The sequence below is a fragment of the Amyelois transitella genome, chromosome 12, assembly GCF_032362555.1.
Source record: "Amyelois transitella isolate CPQ chromosome 12, ilAmyTran1.1, whole genome shotgun sequence".
NCBI lineage: Eukaryota > Metazoa > Arthropoda > Insecta > Lepidoptera > Pyralidae > Amyelois > Amyelois transitella.
This window is the reverse complement of record NC_083515.1, coordinates 10,035,001-10,053,207: the sequence shown is the minus strand read 5'-3', so window position 1 is coordinate 10,053,207 and position 18,207 is coordinate 10,035,001. Positions and strand designations below refer to the sequence as shown.

General features: G+C 36.8%; 1 protein-coding gene across 1 annotated transcript in view; it reads left to right on the top strand.

Moving 5' to 3' along the window:
• The window catches only part of LOC106141819 (chitotriosidase-1), a 42,878-nt gene that overhangs the window by 10,635 nt on the left and 14,036 nt on the right, over window positions 1-18,207 (top strand). The window contains exons 4-6 of the mRNA XM_013343458.2: window positions 1,828-2,007; window positions 12,531-12,654; window positions 17,067-17,248. Coding sequence (XP_013198912.2) covers window positions 1,863-2,007; window positions 12,531-12,654; window positions 17,067-17,248 — 451 coding nt within the window. The 5' untranslated portion in view covers window positions 1,828-1,862. The remainder of the gene's footprint in view (window positions 1-1,827; window positions 2,008-12,530; window positions 12,655-17,066; window positions 17,249-18,207) is intronic.

Sequence of the window (18,207 nt, the reverse complement as noted above, 5' to 3'; positions counted from 1 at the left end):
AATCCGATTTGTGTTACGTAAGTTAATATAAATTTAATAGATATCGATTAAGCTAACTCTTCTCGAATTTTGCCTTGTAATACATACATATCTACATATAGTCACGTCTATATCCCTTACGGGGTAGACAGAGCCAATAGTCCTGAAAAGAGTAAGATTAGATTATGCCTTGTAATATATAAAAAAAAAATTAATTGACTTAAAAATTGAGATTAGATACATGTTACAATGATGCCATGATTAGCTTTTATTCATAATTCATAATATTTTCACTAATTTATTCATGTCGGTCATAGGTACCCAAAGGTACATTCTAATTATGCAATATGTATATACATAAATTATCAAAGTAGTTTTAAGTAATTTAATTGACGTCAACCAATGTTGTGAAATCAAAAAAGAAATTCAATTATTAAGTGATATTGAAATGTCTTATAATAATGAATAAAAGTTTTGAATTTGAATGGTAAGTTGTATTAACGGATTAAAAAAATTAAAGTACCATTGTTTCTAAGTTTATCGATACGACACCCCATCACTAGTCACGTGCGAACGCTCCACAGAGCGATTCCCACGTCACAAAGCACTGTCGGCATTTTCACCTATTTTCGTTGGAACGCTTAGCAAAAAACGCTACATTTTCATAAGAGTGAAGTGTTGCAACCAGTATTATGTACGAAACAGTGATATCGACATTCTGTTCTTGTTAGGGTTCCTTGAACATACATATAATCACGTCTATATCCCTTGCGGGGTAGACAGAACGAAAAGTCTTGAAAATACTGAAAGGCCACAATGGTAGGTTGCTAGCCCATCGCCTAAAAGAAGAATCCCAAGTTTATAAGCATATGCCTTAGTTGCCTTTTACGACATATTTTCAATGCTGTTGGCTCTGTCTACCCCACGAGTGATATAGACGTGATAATATGTATGTATGTTCCATGGGGTGATAAATAACAAAATAATATTCATCATCATGTAATACGTGTTTACTTTATTACAAATTTATTAAACTTTATAATTATTGCAATTATTAAGAAAAGCGGCTTCTGGCGTTTTAGCTTCATATATATTTAAAAAAAAAAGTGGAATTAATAATTTCCATTCTAAGAACCACCAAATAAAATCCGTCTCGCACTTGGCCGATTTTTTATAACACCCCCTCGTTAACTGAGTGCGAACTATTTTGTGATTGGTTGGCGACAGATTCGGCCGTGTCTCTGCCACAAATAATGGCTATTGTCCGATTTTTTTTTCATTTAACAGAGAACCTACAAATCTTAAACAATAGGTGTAAATTCTTAATCCGTATTCAGTTCAGTTCTTGTGCCGTGTGGTTCTCGGCACGTGTAGAAAAAAACACTTTCCCATTGATGTCGTAAAAGGCGACTAAGGTACATACATACATATAATCACGTCTATATCCTTTGCGGGGTAGACAGAGCCAACAGTCTTGAACACTGATGGGCCACGTTTAGCTGTTTAGCTTAGTGATAGAATTGAGATTCAAACAGTGACAGGTTGCTAGCCCATCGCCTAATAGAAGAATCTCAAGTTTATAAGCAATACGACATCCATGAGATGAGATAGAGTGGTTCTATTCTTTCTTTTTTATTTGTGCCGAGAACCACACGGCACTAAAGCGGCTATAGCGACTTAAGTATAGCGTTTTAAACTTGGACAACAGCCATACATCTGAACGTGACCTTTTAGTCTTGCTCCCCAGAAGGGATATAGACGTGACTATATGTATGTATAACTAAAGTTAACATTAAAGCATAGCAGATATTCGAGAATGTGCTAAAAATTTTTTTTTTCATTTAACAGGTGGATGGTCATTCGGTACTCAGAAGTTCAAGGAGATGTCAGCCACCAGGTACGCCAGGCAGACCTTCATCTACTCAGCCATCCCCTACCTCAGGGACAGGAACTTTGATGGTCTGGACGTGGACTGGGAGTACCCTAAAGGCGGAGATGATAAGAAGAATTACGTTTTGCTGTTGAAAGGTAAGTTAAAAGATTGTTACCTACAGAATAGAATAGATTTATTTTCAAAATTGGACACAAGGTATCACTTATTGACGTCACATCAGTTAAATCTAATTATAACTACCACCGCTTCCAAAGCGCATGTGTTGAAGAAGCGGCGGAACAAACTACACTGCAGCATTTTCATCGGACGTCAATGTACAAATATAGATCTCTTAAATCTAAATCATGGACGAATGCACATTGTCATACATACGAGTACATTCATATATACCATATAAAAACCATACATAAAAGAATAGGACCACTCCATCTCTCTCCCGTAGATGTCTTTAAAGGCGACTAAGGGGTAGGCTTATAAACTTGGGATTTTTCTTTCAGGCGATAGGTTAGCAACCTGTCATTATTTGAATCTCAATTCTATCTTAAAGCCAAATAGCTGAACGTGGCCTATCAGTCTAGTGTACAAAAAATGTTAAGGGTGGACAACCCTTATCATTTAGGGGTATGAAAAATAGATGTTGGCCTATTCTCAGACCTACTCAATATGCTCACAAAATTTCATGCGAATCGGTCAAGCCGTTTCGCAGGAGCACGGCAACGAACATTGTGACACGAGAATTTCATATACAAGATACTTCCTAAAAATAAACCCGTGTCAAATATAAAATACTATTCAATACGTGACTCTCACAAACAGCCAATAACACCCTCTATTTTTGTCGCAAAACAAATGCTTCGTATCGGCAGTTTCATTTTAAATTGTAATCTCTGTCCTCTGTCGGGGATTGCTACGTCTGCGGCGGGCGGGTTTGTCTAAATATTGGCAACCGCCGGACCAGGTGCTGTTTGTGTAGAGCTAAGCACCGTTAGAAGCGGCATTGGAATTAAAAATTGTTGTTAAAAAAAATTATGTTTACTTACCTTTTTGTACAAAATATAAAATCTTATTGTCACAACGTCATATGAAAGTTTTGTAACATTCACAGACACGACATATGAAGTTACGGGTCGGAATTGTACTCGTATTCATCTACCTGATATTTAATAGTAAAAAACTGTAGTATTTAAAATATATATTTTTTTTTAATTTACCACTTGCATTTTTAACAAAGACTATTTTTCAAGCTGTAATCAATCCTCTTAAAAAAATTACACTATAACCACATCTAATTAGTTGATGTTTGCGACCCTTCAATATTTTTAATACATTGTAACATGATTCGAAACGTCCGAGATAAAATAAAAGCACGTTCGCGTGAAATACCTGTATAATTAATAAACTAAAATAAAATTTTAAACAAAAAAAAAAATTCCGAGCCCCTTCTGACCGTTCAGTGATGCGCGTTATCAAAACACAATTTATCGATATATCGATAGACTGTGTCTCCGGTCACCGCGCTCGATTGCACCTGTCGCCGGCCGCCGCATAAAATATTTTCTTCTTTTTATTTTTACACGATATTTAAATGGAACACAATTTAATTTATTGTTTTTATCTCTCATGCTGAAACAATTTATTATTTTTTCGGGTAAATAAGTGATTTTTGGTGTTCTTAGTGATAGTTCCGAACACTTCTATTCCAGGCGATTTTACCAACAAACACAATTAGAAATCACAGCGGCTCGTATGATAAAAGATCGCAATTTTAATACACAATTCACAAAGGAAAAATATAACTTTTACCTTAATAAGATGAATACTATTAGCAGGTACACAAACAGTAAAACAATCAAATTAATTAACGGAAATTAATTCAATGTTGATTCTGGTATTTTGTTTCGCATCTTGAAAACCTTGACATTATTCAACTGCTCTTATTTCGAAATAGTAATAAATTATAATAACTCAATTAAATCGGTAGCCATCTTTTAAATTACATTTTTGTTACGCAAAATTTATTGTAAGTTGGAAGATATTTTTGTACGGATTTTTTTTTTGTTTTTCTTTCAAATAGTAATTCATGATTCATACATATGTACATACATATAGTCCCTTGCCGAGGGGACAGCAGCAGTCTTGAAAGACTTACAAGCTACGTTCAGCTATTAGGCTTACTGATAGAATTGAGATTAAAATAGTGACAGGCTAGCGCCTATCGCCTATAAGAAGAATCCCAAGTTTATAAGCCTATCCCTTAGTTGCATTTTAAGACACGCATGGGAAAGAAAGAGATGATCCTATTTTTTATACTGGTGGCACCATAATTCATGATTTATTTTATTTCAAAACGCACAAAAAGAAATCATTTACAGTAACTTAAATAAAATAATTGTGTGACGGACTTGCACGAAGGTTTATGAATGTGGATGAAACGAAATAGTATGCAGTCATCGTGACAAGGGGAAACATGACATCTGCCTACCTCTCTGGAAAAGAGGTGTGAGTTAATTTATATATGTACATACATCAAAAATAATAATATTACGTGACAAATTTAACGAGCGAGCGTATGCTGTTATTATTTTTTTTTATAATAATGCATGGGACCATTTATTAACGAGCGATAAAGTAATTATCGATTACTAAGCCACATCACTAGACCTTATTAGATAAAATTATAAATCTGAACCCTTGCATAACGTCACGACAACCGGAATCGTGGTTTGCGTTGTAACGAGCTAACACAGAATTATTAACGTTTCGCAACGTTCCGTGATCGACGGCAAGACAGGACCTACGCAATATTGTTTTAATAGTGTCATTAGTAAAAACCGTCGGTGGTCGTGTTGGTAAGATATCTGATCAATCCATATTTCTCATTTCGAAGGGCCAGCCAAAATGACTCCCCTTTAAACTAGAGTAACTAAAAGTAAAGTAAAACTTAAGTTACTAAGTTTTGGTAAATAAGTAAGAATGGAATTTTCACGAAAGCGCCATTCCGTTGAAAAATTCCCACGACAACTACATTATGAGGATATCTCATTTCCGCGTCAAGGGTTAAATATGCCGTGTGGTTCCCGGCAGCAATATAAAAAAGAATTGAACCACTCCATCTCATTTACCGTGGATATTGTAAGAGGCGACTAAGGGATAGGCTTATTTTAGGCGATGTGCTAGCAACCTGTCACTATTTGAATCTCAATTCTATCATTAAGCCAAAACAGCTGAACGTGGCCTGTCAGTCTCTTCAGGACTGTTGGCTCGGTCTACCCCGCAAGGGATATAGACATGACTATATGTATAAAGCGAAGCAAGTATGCAGAGATCGTGGCAAGTGGAAAGAGGTAGTCTCTGCATACCCCTCCGGGAAAGAGGCGTGATTTTTATGTATGTATGTAGGCTATGTATTGTATATGTATGTATTTATGTATGTATGTAGGGTTAAATACACTTAGTGCAAATTCACCTGAAACTTTAGTCCGAGAGACCCGCGTCTTCTTCAAAGCTGTTTACCCTCTGAACACTAATTAAGTGTCACTTGAAATTTCGTCCGAGTTTCATTTCAGACTTTCTAGACTATGTGTAAGTTATTATTGTGTTTATGTATCTTTCTTATATTATTAACTAGCGACCCACCCCGGCTTCGCACGGGTGCAAAATTCAAAATACAAAAATAAAAACCTTCCTCTTGAATCACTCTACCTGTTACAAAAAACCGCATCAAAATCCGTTGCGTAATTTTAAAGATTTAAGCATACAGACAAACAGAATAAAATAGCGACTTTGTTTTATACCATGTAGTGAAGTATATATATGTACATACATACATATAATCACGTCTCTATCACTTGAGGGGTAGACAAAGCCAACAGTCTTGCAAAAAACTGATAGCCCACGTTCAGCTATTTGGCTCAATGATAGAATTGAGATTCAAATAGTGACAGGTTGCTAGCCCATCTAGTCTATACTTATATGGATAAACATCAGTATGGGTCTGGGATGTTTATTAAGTATCACTACATAGTATAAAACAAAGCCGCTTTCACTGTCCCTATGTCCGTTTGTATGCTTAAATCTTTAAAACTTCGCACCGGATTTTGATGCGGTTTTTTTCAATAGATAGAGTGATTCAAGATGATGTTTTATTTGTATAATAATATCCATTAAATAGTGGAGAAATACTGTTTGAGGTGTCTAATGTGATGTCGTTAATTATCATATTTATTTCAACACATTGAAAAGGTCTACTGAAAACTCTACGATGGTATATATGTCTATCTCTCATGGATATCCCACAATAACATATTTTTGTCATTTACTTTATTAACTTTTTACGACTATCAGCATTGCACCCGTGCGAAGCCGGGGCGGGTCGCTAGTTTATTATAAAATGTAGTATCGTTAAGTTAGTATCACATAACACAAGTTTCGAATTCACTTCGAGGCTCACTCAATCCGTGTAATTTGTCCCGTTTATATTTATTTACGAGTATTTTTTAAACTCACCAGAAAATAGCTTCAAAAATTAACAACTTCTGTAATCAAGCTTACTTTAGCACGAACTATTAAATACTCACTTTGGGTCAGTGATATGAAAATATAAATTTGCCTAACTTAATATTCTCTAGACAGAATAAAGGAAGTTCTGAGTCATTTGTCCTCGACATTTAGATAAGGACGAATGAAGATGAGAACGGATCAGGAATCTAGATGCTTCATAACTTGACCTCACAATAGATTATAAGAACATAAAATTTTATTTCATACATTTTTACAAACATACTGTCTTTTCAGGACTGTTGGCTCTGTGTACCCCGCAAGGGATATGGACGTGATTATATGTATGTGTGCAGAAACCTAGATGCTTCATAACGTGACCTCACAATAGTTTAAATAAGAACATAAAATTTTATGTTATACATTTTTACAAACATACATACATACATGTTATCACGTCTATATCCCTTGCGGGGTAGACAGAGCCAACAGTCGTGAAAAGACTGATAGGCCACGTTCAGCTGTTTGGCTCAATGATAGAATTGAGATTCAAAAAGTGACAGGTTGCTACCCCTTCGCGTAAAAGCAAAATCCCAATCTTATCCCTTAATCGCCTTTTACTATATCCATGAGAAAGAGATGGAATGATCCTATTCTTTTTTGTATTTGTGCCAGGAAACACACGGCATCAAAAAGTAAAGAATATAGTTAATATTATTGATTTTTAACAAAAACATAATATGTTTGTCTGTTATTCCATTTTCGGGCATCGCATCCAAAAAGTTGTAAGGTATTTTTAATTTGACCTCACGAACGGATGTGTTGGGGTCAAGAACAATTCAAGTTCGTTACAAAATTTCCTATAAATATTTTGATGCATGCAATACGGAACATGTTATGCTATCGTGCACATTGATAACTTATGATTATCACCTTGGTTATGTTTTTTGTAGATACTTAAAGGAGTTGACTGGTTAAAATACCCGAATTTGAAGTGTAACCCTTGCTAGGCTTTCCCAGATACAAATATATGTAACCTGTAAATCTAGAAACTGTAGGTTTAGTAATAGATAATAAATAAAAATTAATAGGTATTGTTTATTTATTAACGTTGTTGTTGTTGTTGCCGTGTGGTTCCCGGCACGAATAGAAAAAAGAATAGAACCACTCCATCTCTTTTCCATGGATGTCGTAAAAGGCGACTAAGGGGTAGGCTTATAAACTTGGGATTCTCCTTTTAGGCGATGGGCTAGCAACCTGTCACTATTTGAATCTCAATTCTATCTTAATGCCAAATAGCTGAACGTGGCCTTTCAGTCTTTAGAAGACTTTTGGCTCTATCTACCCCGCAAGGGATATAGACGTGATTATATGTATGTATATGTATGTATTTATTAACATACGTTTATTAATTGGTAGGGTAAAAATGTGGGATGCACATAAAAGGCACGGGTTCAAATCACACCTCAGCCATGTAATACTGACTATTTACGAAGTTATGTACTTACATTAGTTTAAATACTAACCCATGCTCTTATGGTAAGGGAAAAAATCGTGTTGATACCTGCACATCCAGGTGATCCAATATGAGTTAGGTTCCCCTGCAAAGGTTGGAGAGGTCAGATGGGAGTCACTTCGTGTAAAAACCTGACTCACCTAATCCAGGGTGCATGGTAATCAAGAGTTGTGAAACTGGAATTGAAGCCAGGTAGAAGAAGAAGTGCCGTGTGGTTCCCGGCACCAATAGAAGTGCCGTGTGGTTCCCGGCACCAATAGAAGTGCCGTGTGGTTCCTGGCACCAATAGAAAAAAGAATAGGACCACTTCATCTCTCTACCATGGATGTCGTAAAAGGCGACTAAGGCGTAGGCTTATAAACTTGGGATTCTTCTTTTAGGCGATGGCCTGTCACTATTTGAATCTCAATTCTATCTTAATGCTAAATAGCCGAACGTGGCCTTTCAGTCTTTACAAGACTTTTGGCTCTGTCTACCCCGCAAGGGATATAGACGTGATTATATGTATGTATGTATGTATGTAGAACAAGAATAGCTTTAGACTTCCGGCATTGTGGCTTTTTGTTGTGTCCACCTCTAAACGAGCAAAGATAGGACGTGTGTATGTATGTATGTGGACTTTTTTTGTCTATCTATACAAAACCCGATGCAACGGCCTACCAAACAATATGTGCCATGGCCGCACCGTGTGAATTGATCAGCGTCAAAACATTATCAATTGCGACACAGCACGTTTGCTTAACGCGGTTTTTGCTGACTCAATCACTTTTTAGATAGATACCTAGATAAAACTGTGCCGTGTGGTTCCCGGCACCAATAGGGAAAAGAATAGGACCACTCCATCTCTGTCCCGTGGATGTCGTAAGAGGCGACTAAGGGATAGGGATTATAAACTTGGGATTCTTCCTTCAGGCGACAGGCTAGCAACCTGTTACTATTTGAATCTCAATTCTATCATTAAGCCAAACAACCGAACGTGGCCAATCAGTCTATCCGACACTGTTGGCTCTGTCTACCCCGCAAGGGATATAGACGTGAGCATATGTATGTATGTATGTGTATGTATGTATGTTGGTATAGATAAAACTCTTTATTGCACCATAAGAGTAAAACATACAAAACAGCACAAAACAGACAGAGATGGTACAAAGGCGGACTTATCCCTAATGCAATGTCTTCCAGTCAACCTTTGGGTGGAAGCAAGCCGAACTGGAGATTGGATTTTGTGGAAGATTTTGGTCACTATAGTTTAATATTTAACAAATCGACAAGACATGTTCCATTATAGTAACTATCATTCGGTTTCATATAGTAATTTAACGTCACCTACAAAAGAATGTGTGGTTCCTGGCACTAAAGAATAGGACCACTCCATATCTTCCCCATGGGTGTCGTAAAAGGCGACTAAGGGATAGGCTAATAAATTTGTTATTCTTCTTGTACTCTGTCACTATTTGAATGTCACTTCTATTATAAAGCCATGTATATATTTACGCAAAATTTCAAGAAAATTTCTTCAGCACATAACGCATGAAGAGACTAACTTTCGCATTTAAAATATTAGTTAGAGTATGACGTATGACGGCCTCTGTGGCGCAGCGGTAGAAAAGAACTTTTTCTGATTGGCCTGGGTCTTGGATGTTTATATATATAAGTATTTATTATAAAATATAGTATCGTTGAGTTAGTATCTCGATACACAAGTCTCGAACTTACTTCGAGGCTAATTTAATCAGTGTAATTTGTCTCGTATTATTAGTTGGAGTATAGTTCACACGTCTACTAGTAACTAGAATGTAAGAATTAGGTATGATGTGTTCAAATTCTCGAAAATACATGATGCCAGTCAGGTTAGGGTTAAAAACGTGACTAGATTATTGACTTGGCAACTGATCCTAACACAACAGTACAAAACAAAGTTAGAACCTAACTCCCAATTTCACTTGCCATTTGTAGTCTACCTGGGTCTTATAGGCCTTAGATGGTAAACCTTGAAAGACCTAACTGAATACGTATAAGAGCTTTCTAACTGTACCTAATGTAATCGCATTTAAATATCACTGCAGTGGTTCTCAAACTGTGTTGGGAAAAATGTCTTTAAGACGTTTGTAAATTAAACTTAATAACTCTTATTCAAAGAAACTTGTAAGATAATACATATAATCACGTCTATATCCCTTGCGGTGTAGACAGAGCCAACAGTCTTGAAAAAACTTATAGGCCACATTCAGCAGTTCATTTGTCTTTAAGATAGATTTAAAATTCTAATAGTGACAGGTTGCTAGCCCATCGCCTAAAAGAAGAATCCCAAATTTATGAGTCTTTAGTCCCTTAGTCGCGTTTTACAACATTTATGGGAAAGAGATGGAGTGGTCTTATTCTTTATTTCTATTGGTGCCAGGAATCACACGACAGAAATTTTTATTTCTAATGACTTGTCGATTCAAAATCTATTTTTAACAACACTAGCCCAGTTTGAGAACCAAGTTTATGTTGATAGAAAACAAGCTGATTGCTCTTTCATGCGGTACCCGATTTTGCTAATTATAATTTGAAAGCAATATGATAGCGGAGGTATATTAAAACATACTAATACTTTCGAGTTACGTAGTTTGGAATACGTAAATATTTCGTATTTTCATTAATTATTTTTCAATTGATTCTGACATTTAATTTCCTTATTTATTTATTATACAAGGTTTATGTAATCCGTTTTCTTTTTCCCGTGGGAATTTCATCCTTCAGCGTCTAAAACTTGTCAATTATGACTGTTTGAATCTCAATCCTATTAAGCCATACAGCTGAACGTAGCCTTTCCGTCTTTTCAAGACAATGGCTCTGTCTACCTCGAAGGGTATTTACATATATACATATACTCACGTCTAATTTCCTTGCGAGGTAGATAGACCCAAAAGTCTTGAAAAGACTGAACGGCCACGTTAAGCTGTTTGGTACAATGTAAAATTTGAGATTCAATAGTGGCAGGTTGCTAACACATCGCCTAAAAGAAGTATCCCAAATTTATAAGCCTATCCCTTAGTCGCCTTTAACTACATCCATGGGACGGAGATGGAATAGTCCTATTATTTTTCAATTGGTGCCGCGAACCGTACGACAATTATGTAATTTATACAATTATTCAAAAATTACCGCACATATAGTAATGTCATTATACATCTAATCATTCAGCAATTTAAAAATGTTTTTGACCTAAATGTCTCGCGGATTTGGAGACCATAATATACCCATTTTGAGCACCGCTGTCGCAATGGAAAGCCGGTTACTGGCAGAATGCCATCGCCGTGTGCTTGGTACCAACTAGTATTTCACTTTTGTGAGGAGAGTGTGGAGGGAAAGGTCGGAGTGGGAAGGCCTAGACGAACGTATCTTGATCAAATTAAGGACATTCATTAATTCATATACATACATATGGTCTCGTCTATATACCTTGCGGGGTAGACAGAGCCAATAGTCTTGAAAAGACTGAATGGCCACGTTCAGCTATTTGGCTTAATGATAGAATTGAGATTCAAATAGTGACAGGTTGCTAGCCGATCGCCTTAAAAAGAATCCCAAGTTTGTAAGCCTATCCCTTAGTTGCCTTTTACGACATACATGGGAAAGAGATAAAGTGGTCCTATTATTTTTTGTATTGGTGCCGAGAACCACACGGCTAGCAACCTGTCACTATTTGTATCTAAATCGTGGCTCTGTCACCCAAATAAGGGTTATAGACGTGATGTGTGTAAAACCATGCATACATACATACATATGGTCACGTCTATATCCCTTGCGGGGTAGACAGAGCCATAGGTATAGCCATAGATAGGCCACGTTCAGCTATTTGGCTTAATGATAGAATTGAGATTCAAATAGTGACAGGTTGCTAGCTAGTGTAAAACCATTACAATAAATATTAATAACACCTTTAATTACTAATATTTCTGTTATGGTTTACAAAGCGATTATCTTTAGAAATCGTGAGTTGTAAGGTATTTTGAAAGGATCTCATAGCTTTGTGTAGCAAGGACAAATGCATAAGCTTCTGTAACAAAGATCATGTTGTATCTAGTAATATATTTCTTTTTATTTTACTGTATTTATATTATTTCTGTTCTGTTCTGTTCTTTATTTTATTGAGAACTGGAATACTCTAGCTGCCCTGCTCTGGGTAAAACAAAAAAATTCCCACAATATTCATTCCCCTGAGAATTTCGGGAAATCCGTGCATCCGTCAGAGTCCTTTAGTGTGTCACGTCTATATCCTTTGCGTGGAAGACAGAGCCAACACTCTTGAAAACACTGATAGGCCCCGATCAGCTATTTGGCTTAATGATAGAATTGACATTCATATAAAGTGACAGGTTGATAGCCCATCGCATAAAAAAAGGATTGCAATTTTATAAGCCTATCCCTTAGTCGTCTTTTACGACATCCATGGGAAAGAGTGATCCTACTCCTTTTTTGTATGTAGGTAAATCACTTGCGCTGATCCCTTTTTTATTTAATTCAACGTCGTAGGTAAAGCACTTACCTTGATCCCATTTCTATTTTCATTTAATTTAACGTCTCGTAGTAACTGATATACTAAAATGATCTGACATCATGTTAACAAAAACTAAATCTAAACATAATCTTTCACAGAACTCCGAGAAGCTTTCGAGGCCGAAGCTCAGGAGGTGAAGAAACCTCGTCTGCTGCTGACTGCAGCTGTGCCGGTCGGTCCTGACAACATCAAGAGCGGATATGACGTGCCCGCTGTCGCTAGGTGAGACCCTGATTTCAATAGATTTGAGTGCTTTAGACCTGAATCTGCGTGGTGGTAAGCAAGATGAGGGTTAGGGTGACAAATCAACATCGAGATATACTGCGCTGTGCTATGTTTGGTCAACTCGCTTGTCTAATCTATACATATAATAAAACAGTAACAATACTTTGTCTGTACATTTAGTATTTTTGACTGAAATGGAAGACGGACACTAAGAATGAATAATATTGTAATAAGAAAACAACCAAACCTTGTTGTGCTGCGCTGTGTGAGGCTACGCTCTGTTTAAAAACGCAGCAGTCTTGAGCGAGGCACGCTTCCTACCGTGCTAAACCGCGCTGTGTCGAACTGTGCTATGTTTTTTGTGGAGCTCTGCCATGCTGCGCTGTGTCGAGCTATACTAGGTTTGGAACACGCTGCGTACCCCTCCATCGCCTTCAGACGTCTCTCTCACTCTCGTACTCCCATCTCGCTCGCACTTGCGTATGCGCGCGCAAAGAAACAAGAACGAGCGAGTTTCATTCGCCCATTCAAACTAGTCAGTTGTTAAAAAAACGTAGCTTAAGAAACACAGCACAGCATAGCGCAGTACAGCGTAGCGTAGCTCGATGTTGATGGTGGTGCACGCAAGCTCAAATAGTAGTAATAAGTAGCACCTTTGTACTAGAATTACTGTAATAAATTATTTATATATGTACACAATTATATATAGGAGAGGATAGCATAAATAAATAAATCTATACTTATATAATAAAGCTGAAGACTCAGTTTGTTTGTTTGAACGCGCTTATCTCAGGAACAACTAGTTCGAATTGAAAAAAAATCTTTTTTGCGTTGAACAGACCATTTATCGAGGAAGGCTTTAGGCTATATAACATCACGCTGCAACTATAAGGAGCAAAGAAATAATGGAAAATGTAAAAAAAAGGGGCAAATTATTCATCCTTGAGGGCTTCAATGATGCCCAAAATAACTATTCCACGCGGACGAAGTCACAGGCACAGTTAGTAAATAAATAAAACGTTTGTATCCAAAAATTTTCAAATTAAAAGTCTCACAAACACTGCGAACTTACAAAGCGGTTAGGCATTTGAAACTGAAAAGCTCCTTTAATACCGTTAGAGCTTGCAACACGGATGAAAGGAATGAGGCTGGGGATAGTTTAGCGGTTTGTTCGCTTTCTGTATTGCATTTTCTTTTAACTTTTATTTTTCCTTAAGGAATTTCTTTCATTCCATTTGCTAATAGATTTTTGCAGTTAAGTTGCAGCTGTTTGTAATGATTCGCAATTACTTTAGCATGGAATGTAGCATAATCTTGGATAGAGGTTTCCTAATTATATTAGCCTTTAGTTACATACATACATATCATATTACGTCTATATGTCTACATAGACGTGATCATATGTATGTATGTCTATATTCCTTGCGGGGTAGGCATCATATATACGTCTATATCCCTTGCGGGGTAGACAGAGCCGACAGTCTTGTGAAGACTGATAGAACACGTTTAGCTATTTGGCTGTAGTTAACATTTATTTAGTTTAGTTACATTTGCTGTAAAATTACTACGGCCATAGAGTAAACAATTTGTGGACGCCGAAGCCCCATCCGCTGTAAAACAATAACATCCTGGTAATTCCCGTTCCCGCGGGAATTTCGGGAAATCTCTCTTAATGCACAGACCATATAATAATAAAAAATATATATAGGCCAGGCCAATCAGAAAAAGGTTCTTTTCTCATAATGCCATGGCCGGGATTCGAACCCGGGACCTCCGGTGTCACAGAGAAACGTACTACCGCTGCGCCACAGAGCCCGTTGATGGAAATAAGGAACATACAATCTGGAACGCTTACATAGATAATGATGAATCGAGCTGTGAATTCTAAAAAGGTACTAAAGGTTACTAAAAATATAATGAAAAGACATAGTTGGTTTACTTTTAGCAATAAAACAATGAAGCACTTGTAAAACAAAACGGCTAATGACTTAATATTAACATAATTATTTCAAAGTTAGATCATAACAGGAGTGTGGGTAAATTTGTCTTAATAAATTTATTGTATTCGCCAAAAAATTTGGCATGTAGTATGCGCGGAAGGCCGATAGCTTCAATACAATGAATTGCGCAATTGTTTAAGTTACATACATACATACATATGGTCATATCTATAACCCTTGTGGGCTAGACAGAGCCAAAAGTCCTGAAAAGACTGATAGGCCACGTTCAGCTATTTGGCTTAATGATAGAATTGAGATTCAAATAGTGACAGGTTAGTAACTCATCGCTTAAAAAAGGAATCCCAAGTTTGTAAGCCTATACCTTAGTCGCCTTTTACGACATCCATGGGAAATAGATGGAGAGGTCCAATTATTTTTTGTATTGGTACCGGGAACCATATGTTTAAGTTATATTTAATTAATTAGACATGGCTTTGCAACGCTGCCGTTATTACAGGAACCTTTGGAACATCTAACATACATACAATCAATTCTGTACTTGCGGGGTAGACAGACCTTTGGGTCAGTGTGCTAAATATCTATACTGTTTTAGCTGGTAGACTGGTATAGAATGCCAAACGGCATTAAGTCCGCCTCTTGTACATTTTTTTTGTGCAATAAAGTTTTTAATAAACAAATTAAAAAAAAATGAGAGAGGGAACTGCGAATAACCCTGTAGTCGCCTGAAGTGTATGTACTCAAGATAATTTTTATCATAATAATATCCTAACAGACGTGTTATGTTACTATCTTGTCAAAGCAAGCGTAGTCAATTTACCGTCAATAGTTTCGACCAACAACCAAATCCTCAAACGGGACTGATCCCAATATCAACTTCAAAGTATTGACGAACCCCTAATGTACCGGAAAATTGCGTGAACCCTATGAATTTATACTTAAAGGCTAAAATGCAACGGTAAAAATCACCAGTCTTATTGTTCCTTCATGCAACAGTAATTCTGTTTGCACATGAAATAACAAAGGGGTTCGATAGTGATGTGCTTCAGTTTATCGATAGTTTCATTGTTAATGGTCCAGCGGAATTGGATGATTAAAAAAATCGAATAATAAATAATCTATACTAATATGAAGCTATAAAGCTGAAGAATTTGTTTGTTTGTTTGAACGCGCTAATTTCAGTTATCTCTCTTTTTGTGTTGAGTAGACCATTTATCTAGGAAGGCTTTAAGTTACATAACATCACGCTGCAACTTTTGGGAGCGAAGAAATAATGGAAAATGTGAAAAAAGAAACGGAGAAAATTATTCATCCTTTAGGGCTTCAATGATGCCCAAAATAACTATTCCACGCGGACGAAGTCGCAAGCACAGCTAGTAAACTTTTTTATTCGTAACAAATATAAATTATTTTAAAAAGTAATTGACATCTTAACAATAACAAAAGCGGATTGCAAAAGTGTGAGTGGAGCGTCGGTGGTCGAATTGTTAAGGTGGCCGGTTGAAATGCGTGTGACGCAAAAGGCACAGGTTTGAATCCCACCTCGGCCGTCACTAACAGTGTTCGATTCTCACTGTCTCAATTCCATTGAATCTCATCTACAGTCTATCATGAAGCCATACAGCTGAACGTGGTCTTTCAGTCTTTGCAACACTGTTGGCTCTGTCTACCACGCAAGGTATATAGACGTGATTATATATCTGTAAATATGTATGTATAATACACTTATATCAGGATTTTTAAGTCAATGAAAAACTATCGATAGCAGTTTCCCAACTCTAGTAGGGGCAGTTTTTGTTTTGCACAATTTAGTTGTAGTGTTGAAGTAATGAGTGTGCAATGGGGGAAAATTCTGGTGAAACTCATAAAGTTTCCTTTAGTTAAAAACTTTAGTTATATAGTTAACTTGTAACACTAATTAAAACAAAATAAAAGTTGTTGGATTCATCAAAAGTTTACGATTTAACGAACGAAATTTTTTGAGGAAAAGTGTGTCGAGTGTGTGTTTGTGTTGTGTAGTTTCCGGCACCAATAGGAAAATAATAGGACCACTCTATCTCTTTCCCATGTATGTCATAAAAGTCGACTAAGGGATAAGCTAATAAACTTGGGATTCTTCTTGTAGGCGATGGGCTAGTAACCTGTCACTATTTGAATCCCAATTCTATCATTAAGTCAAACGGCTGAGCGTTATTTAAGTCTTTTCAAAACTGTTGGCTCTGTCTACTCCACAAAGCGCAAATATGTAACGAATTAACCAAAAGAAGTAAGGAGGAATCGTGGCAAATAGAAGATAATGGTGTCGCTATCGGGAAAGTCTTTAAAAAGTAAAAAGTCTCCTTTTACGACATCCACGGTTAGTAGATGGTGTGATCCTATTCTATTGCCATGAACCACACGGCACATTATAATAATTTAATAATCACCAACATTTTTTGTTCATTTCAACAGTTACTTAGACTTCATCAACCTCATGGCCTACGATTTCCACGGGAAATGGGAGAGGGAGACTGGTCACAATGCGCCTCTGTACGCCCCGTCATCAGATTCGGAGTGGAGGAAACAGCTCTCCGTTGACCACGCCGCCCATCTGTGGGTCAAACTTGGAGCCCCTAAGGAAAAACTTATTATTGGTAAGTTCAGAAATAAATTGTATATACGGGACAAATAACACAGATTGAGTTAGCCTCGAAGTGAGTTCGAGACTTGTGTTACGAGATACTAACTCAGTGATACTATATTTTATAATAAATACTTATATAGATAAAAATTAAAGACCCAGTCCAATCAGAACAAGTTCTTTTCTCAGCTTGCTCTGGCCGGTATTCGAACCCGGGACCTACGGTGTCACAGACAAGCATATTACCGCTGCGCCACAGAGGCCGTCAATAAATAAAATTATACTTTGTATTTGGAAAATTTTAAAAAATATTACGTCTTTCAGACAACCAAAAGCCCAGATCTTATTTGTACATTAATACTTATACAACAACATATAATCACGCCTATATCCCCTGCGGGGTAGACAGAGCCAACAGTCTAAAAAAAACTGATAGGCCACGTTCAGCTTTTTGGATTGATGATAGAATTTAGATTGAAATAGTGACAGGTCCATTCTGTCCATTGCCTAAGCGAAGAATCCCAAGTTTATAAGCTTATCCCCTAGTCGCCCTTTACGACATCTATGGCAAAGAGAAGGAGCGGTCCTATTCTATTTTTCTTTCGGTGCCGGGAACCACGCGGCACGAATCCTTTTTATGTAGGTAAGTACTACATAACATACAATAACAGCTAAAAAAAAACATTGAGCTACCTACTTATTTTTAAAGTAAATATAATCACAATCGCAAAGTGAGAGTGACGAGTAATATAATACGCAGTGACTCTTGTCAGACCGCCGCCGTGAGTACAATTATACAAAACATTTTATTACTAAGAACACACAACGGTGTCACGTTATACAAAAGAGAGCAAGGATCAAAGAACCTTTTACGTCATTTGAGCCTAAAGTTTGAGAAACGCAGTACCTAAGTTCCGTTTAGGTGAACTTAGTAGGAGAATATGATTAAGTCGAGCTTATTACGGAAAAATT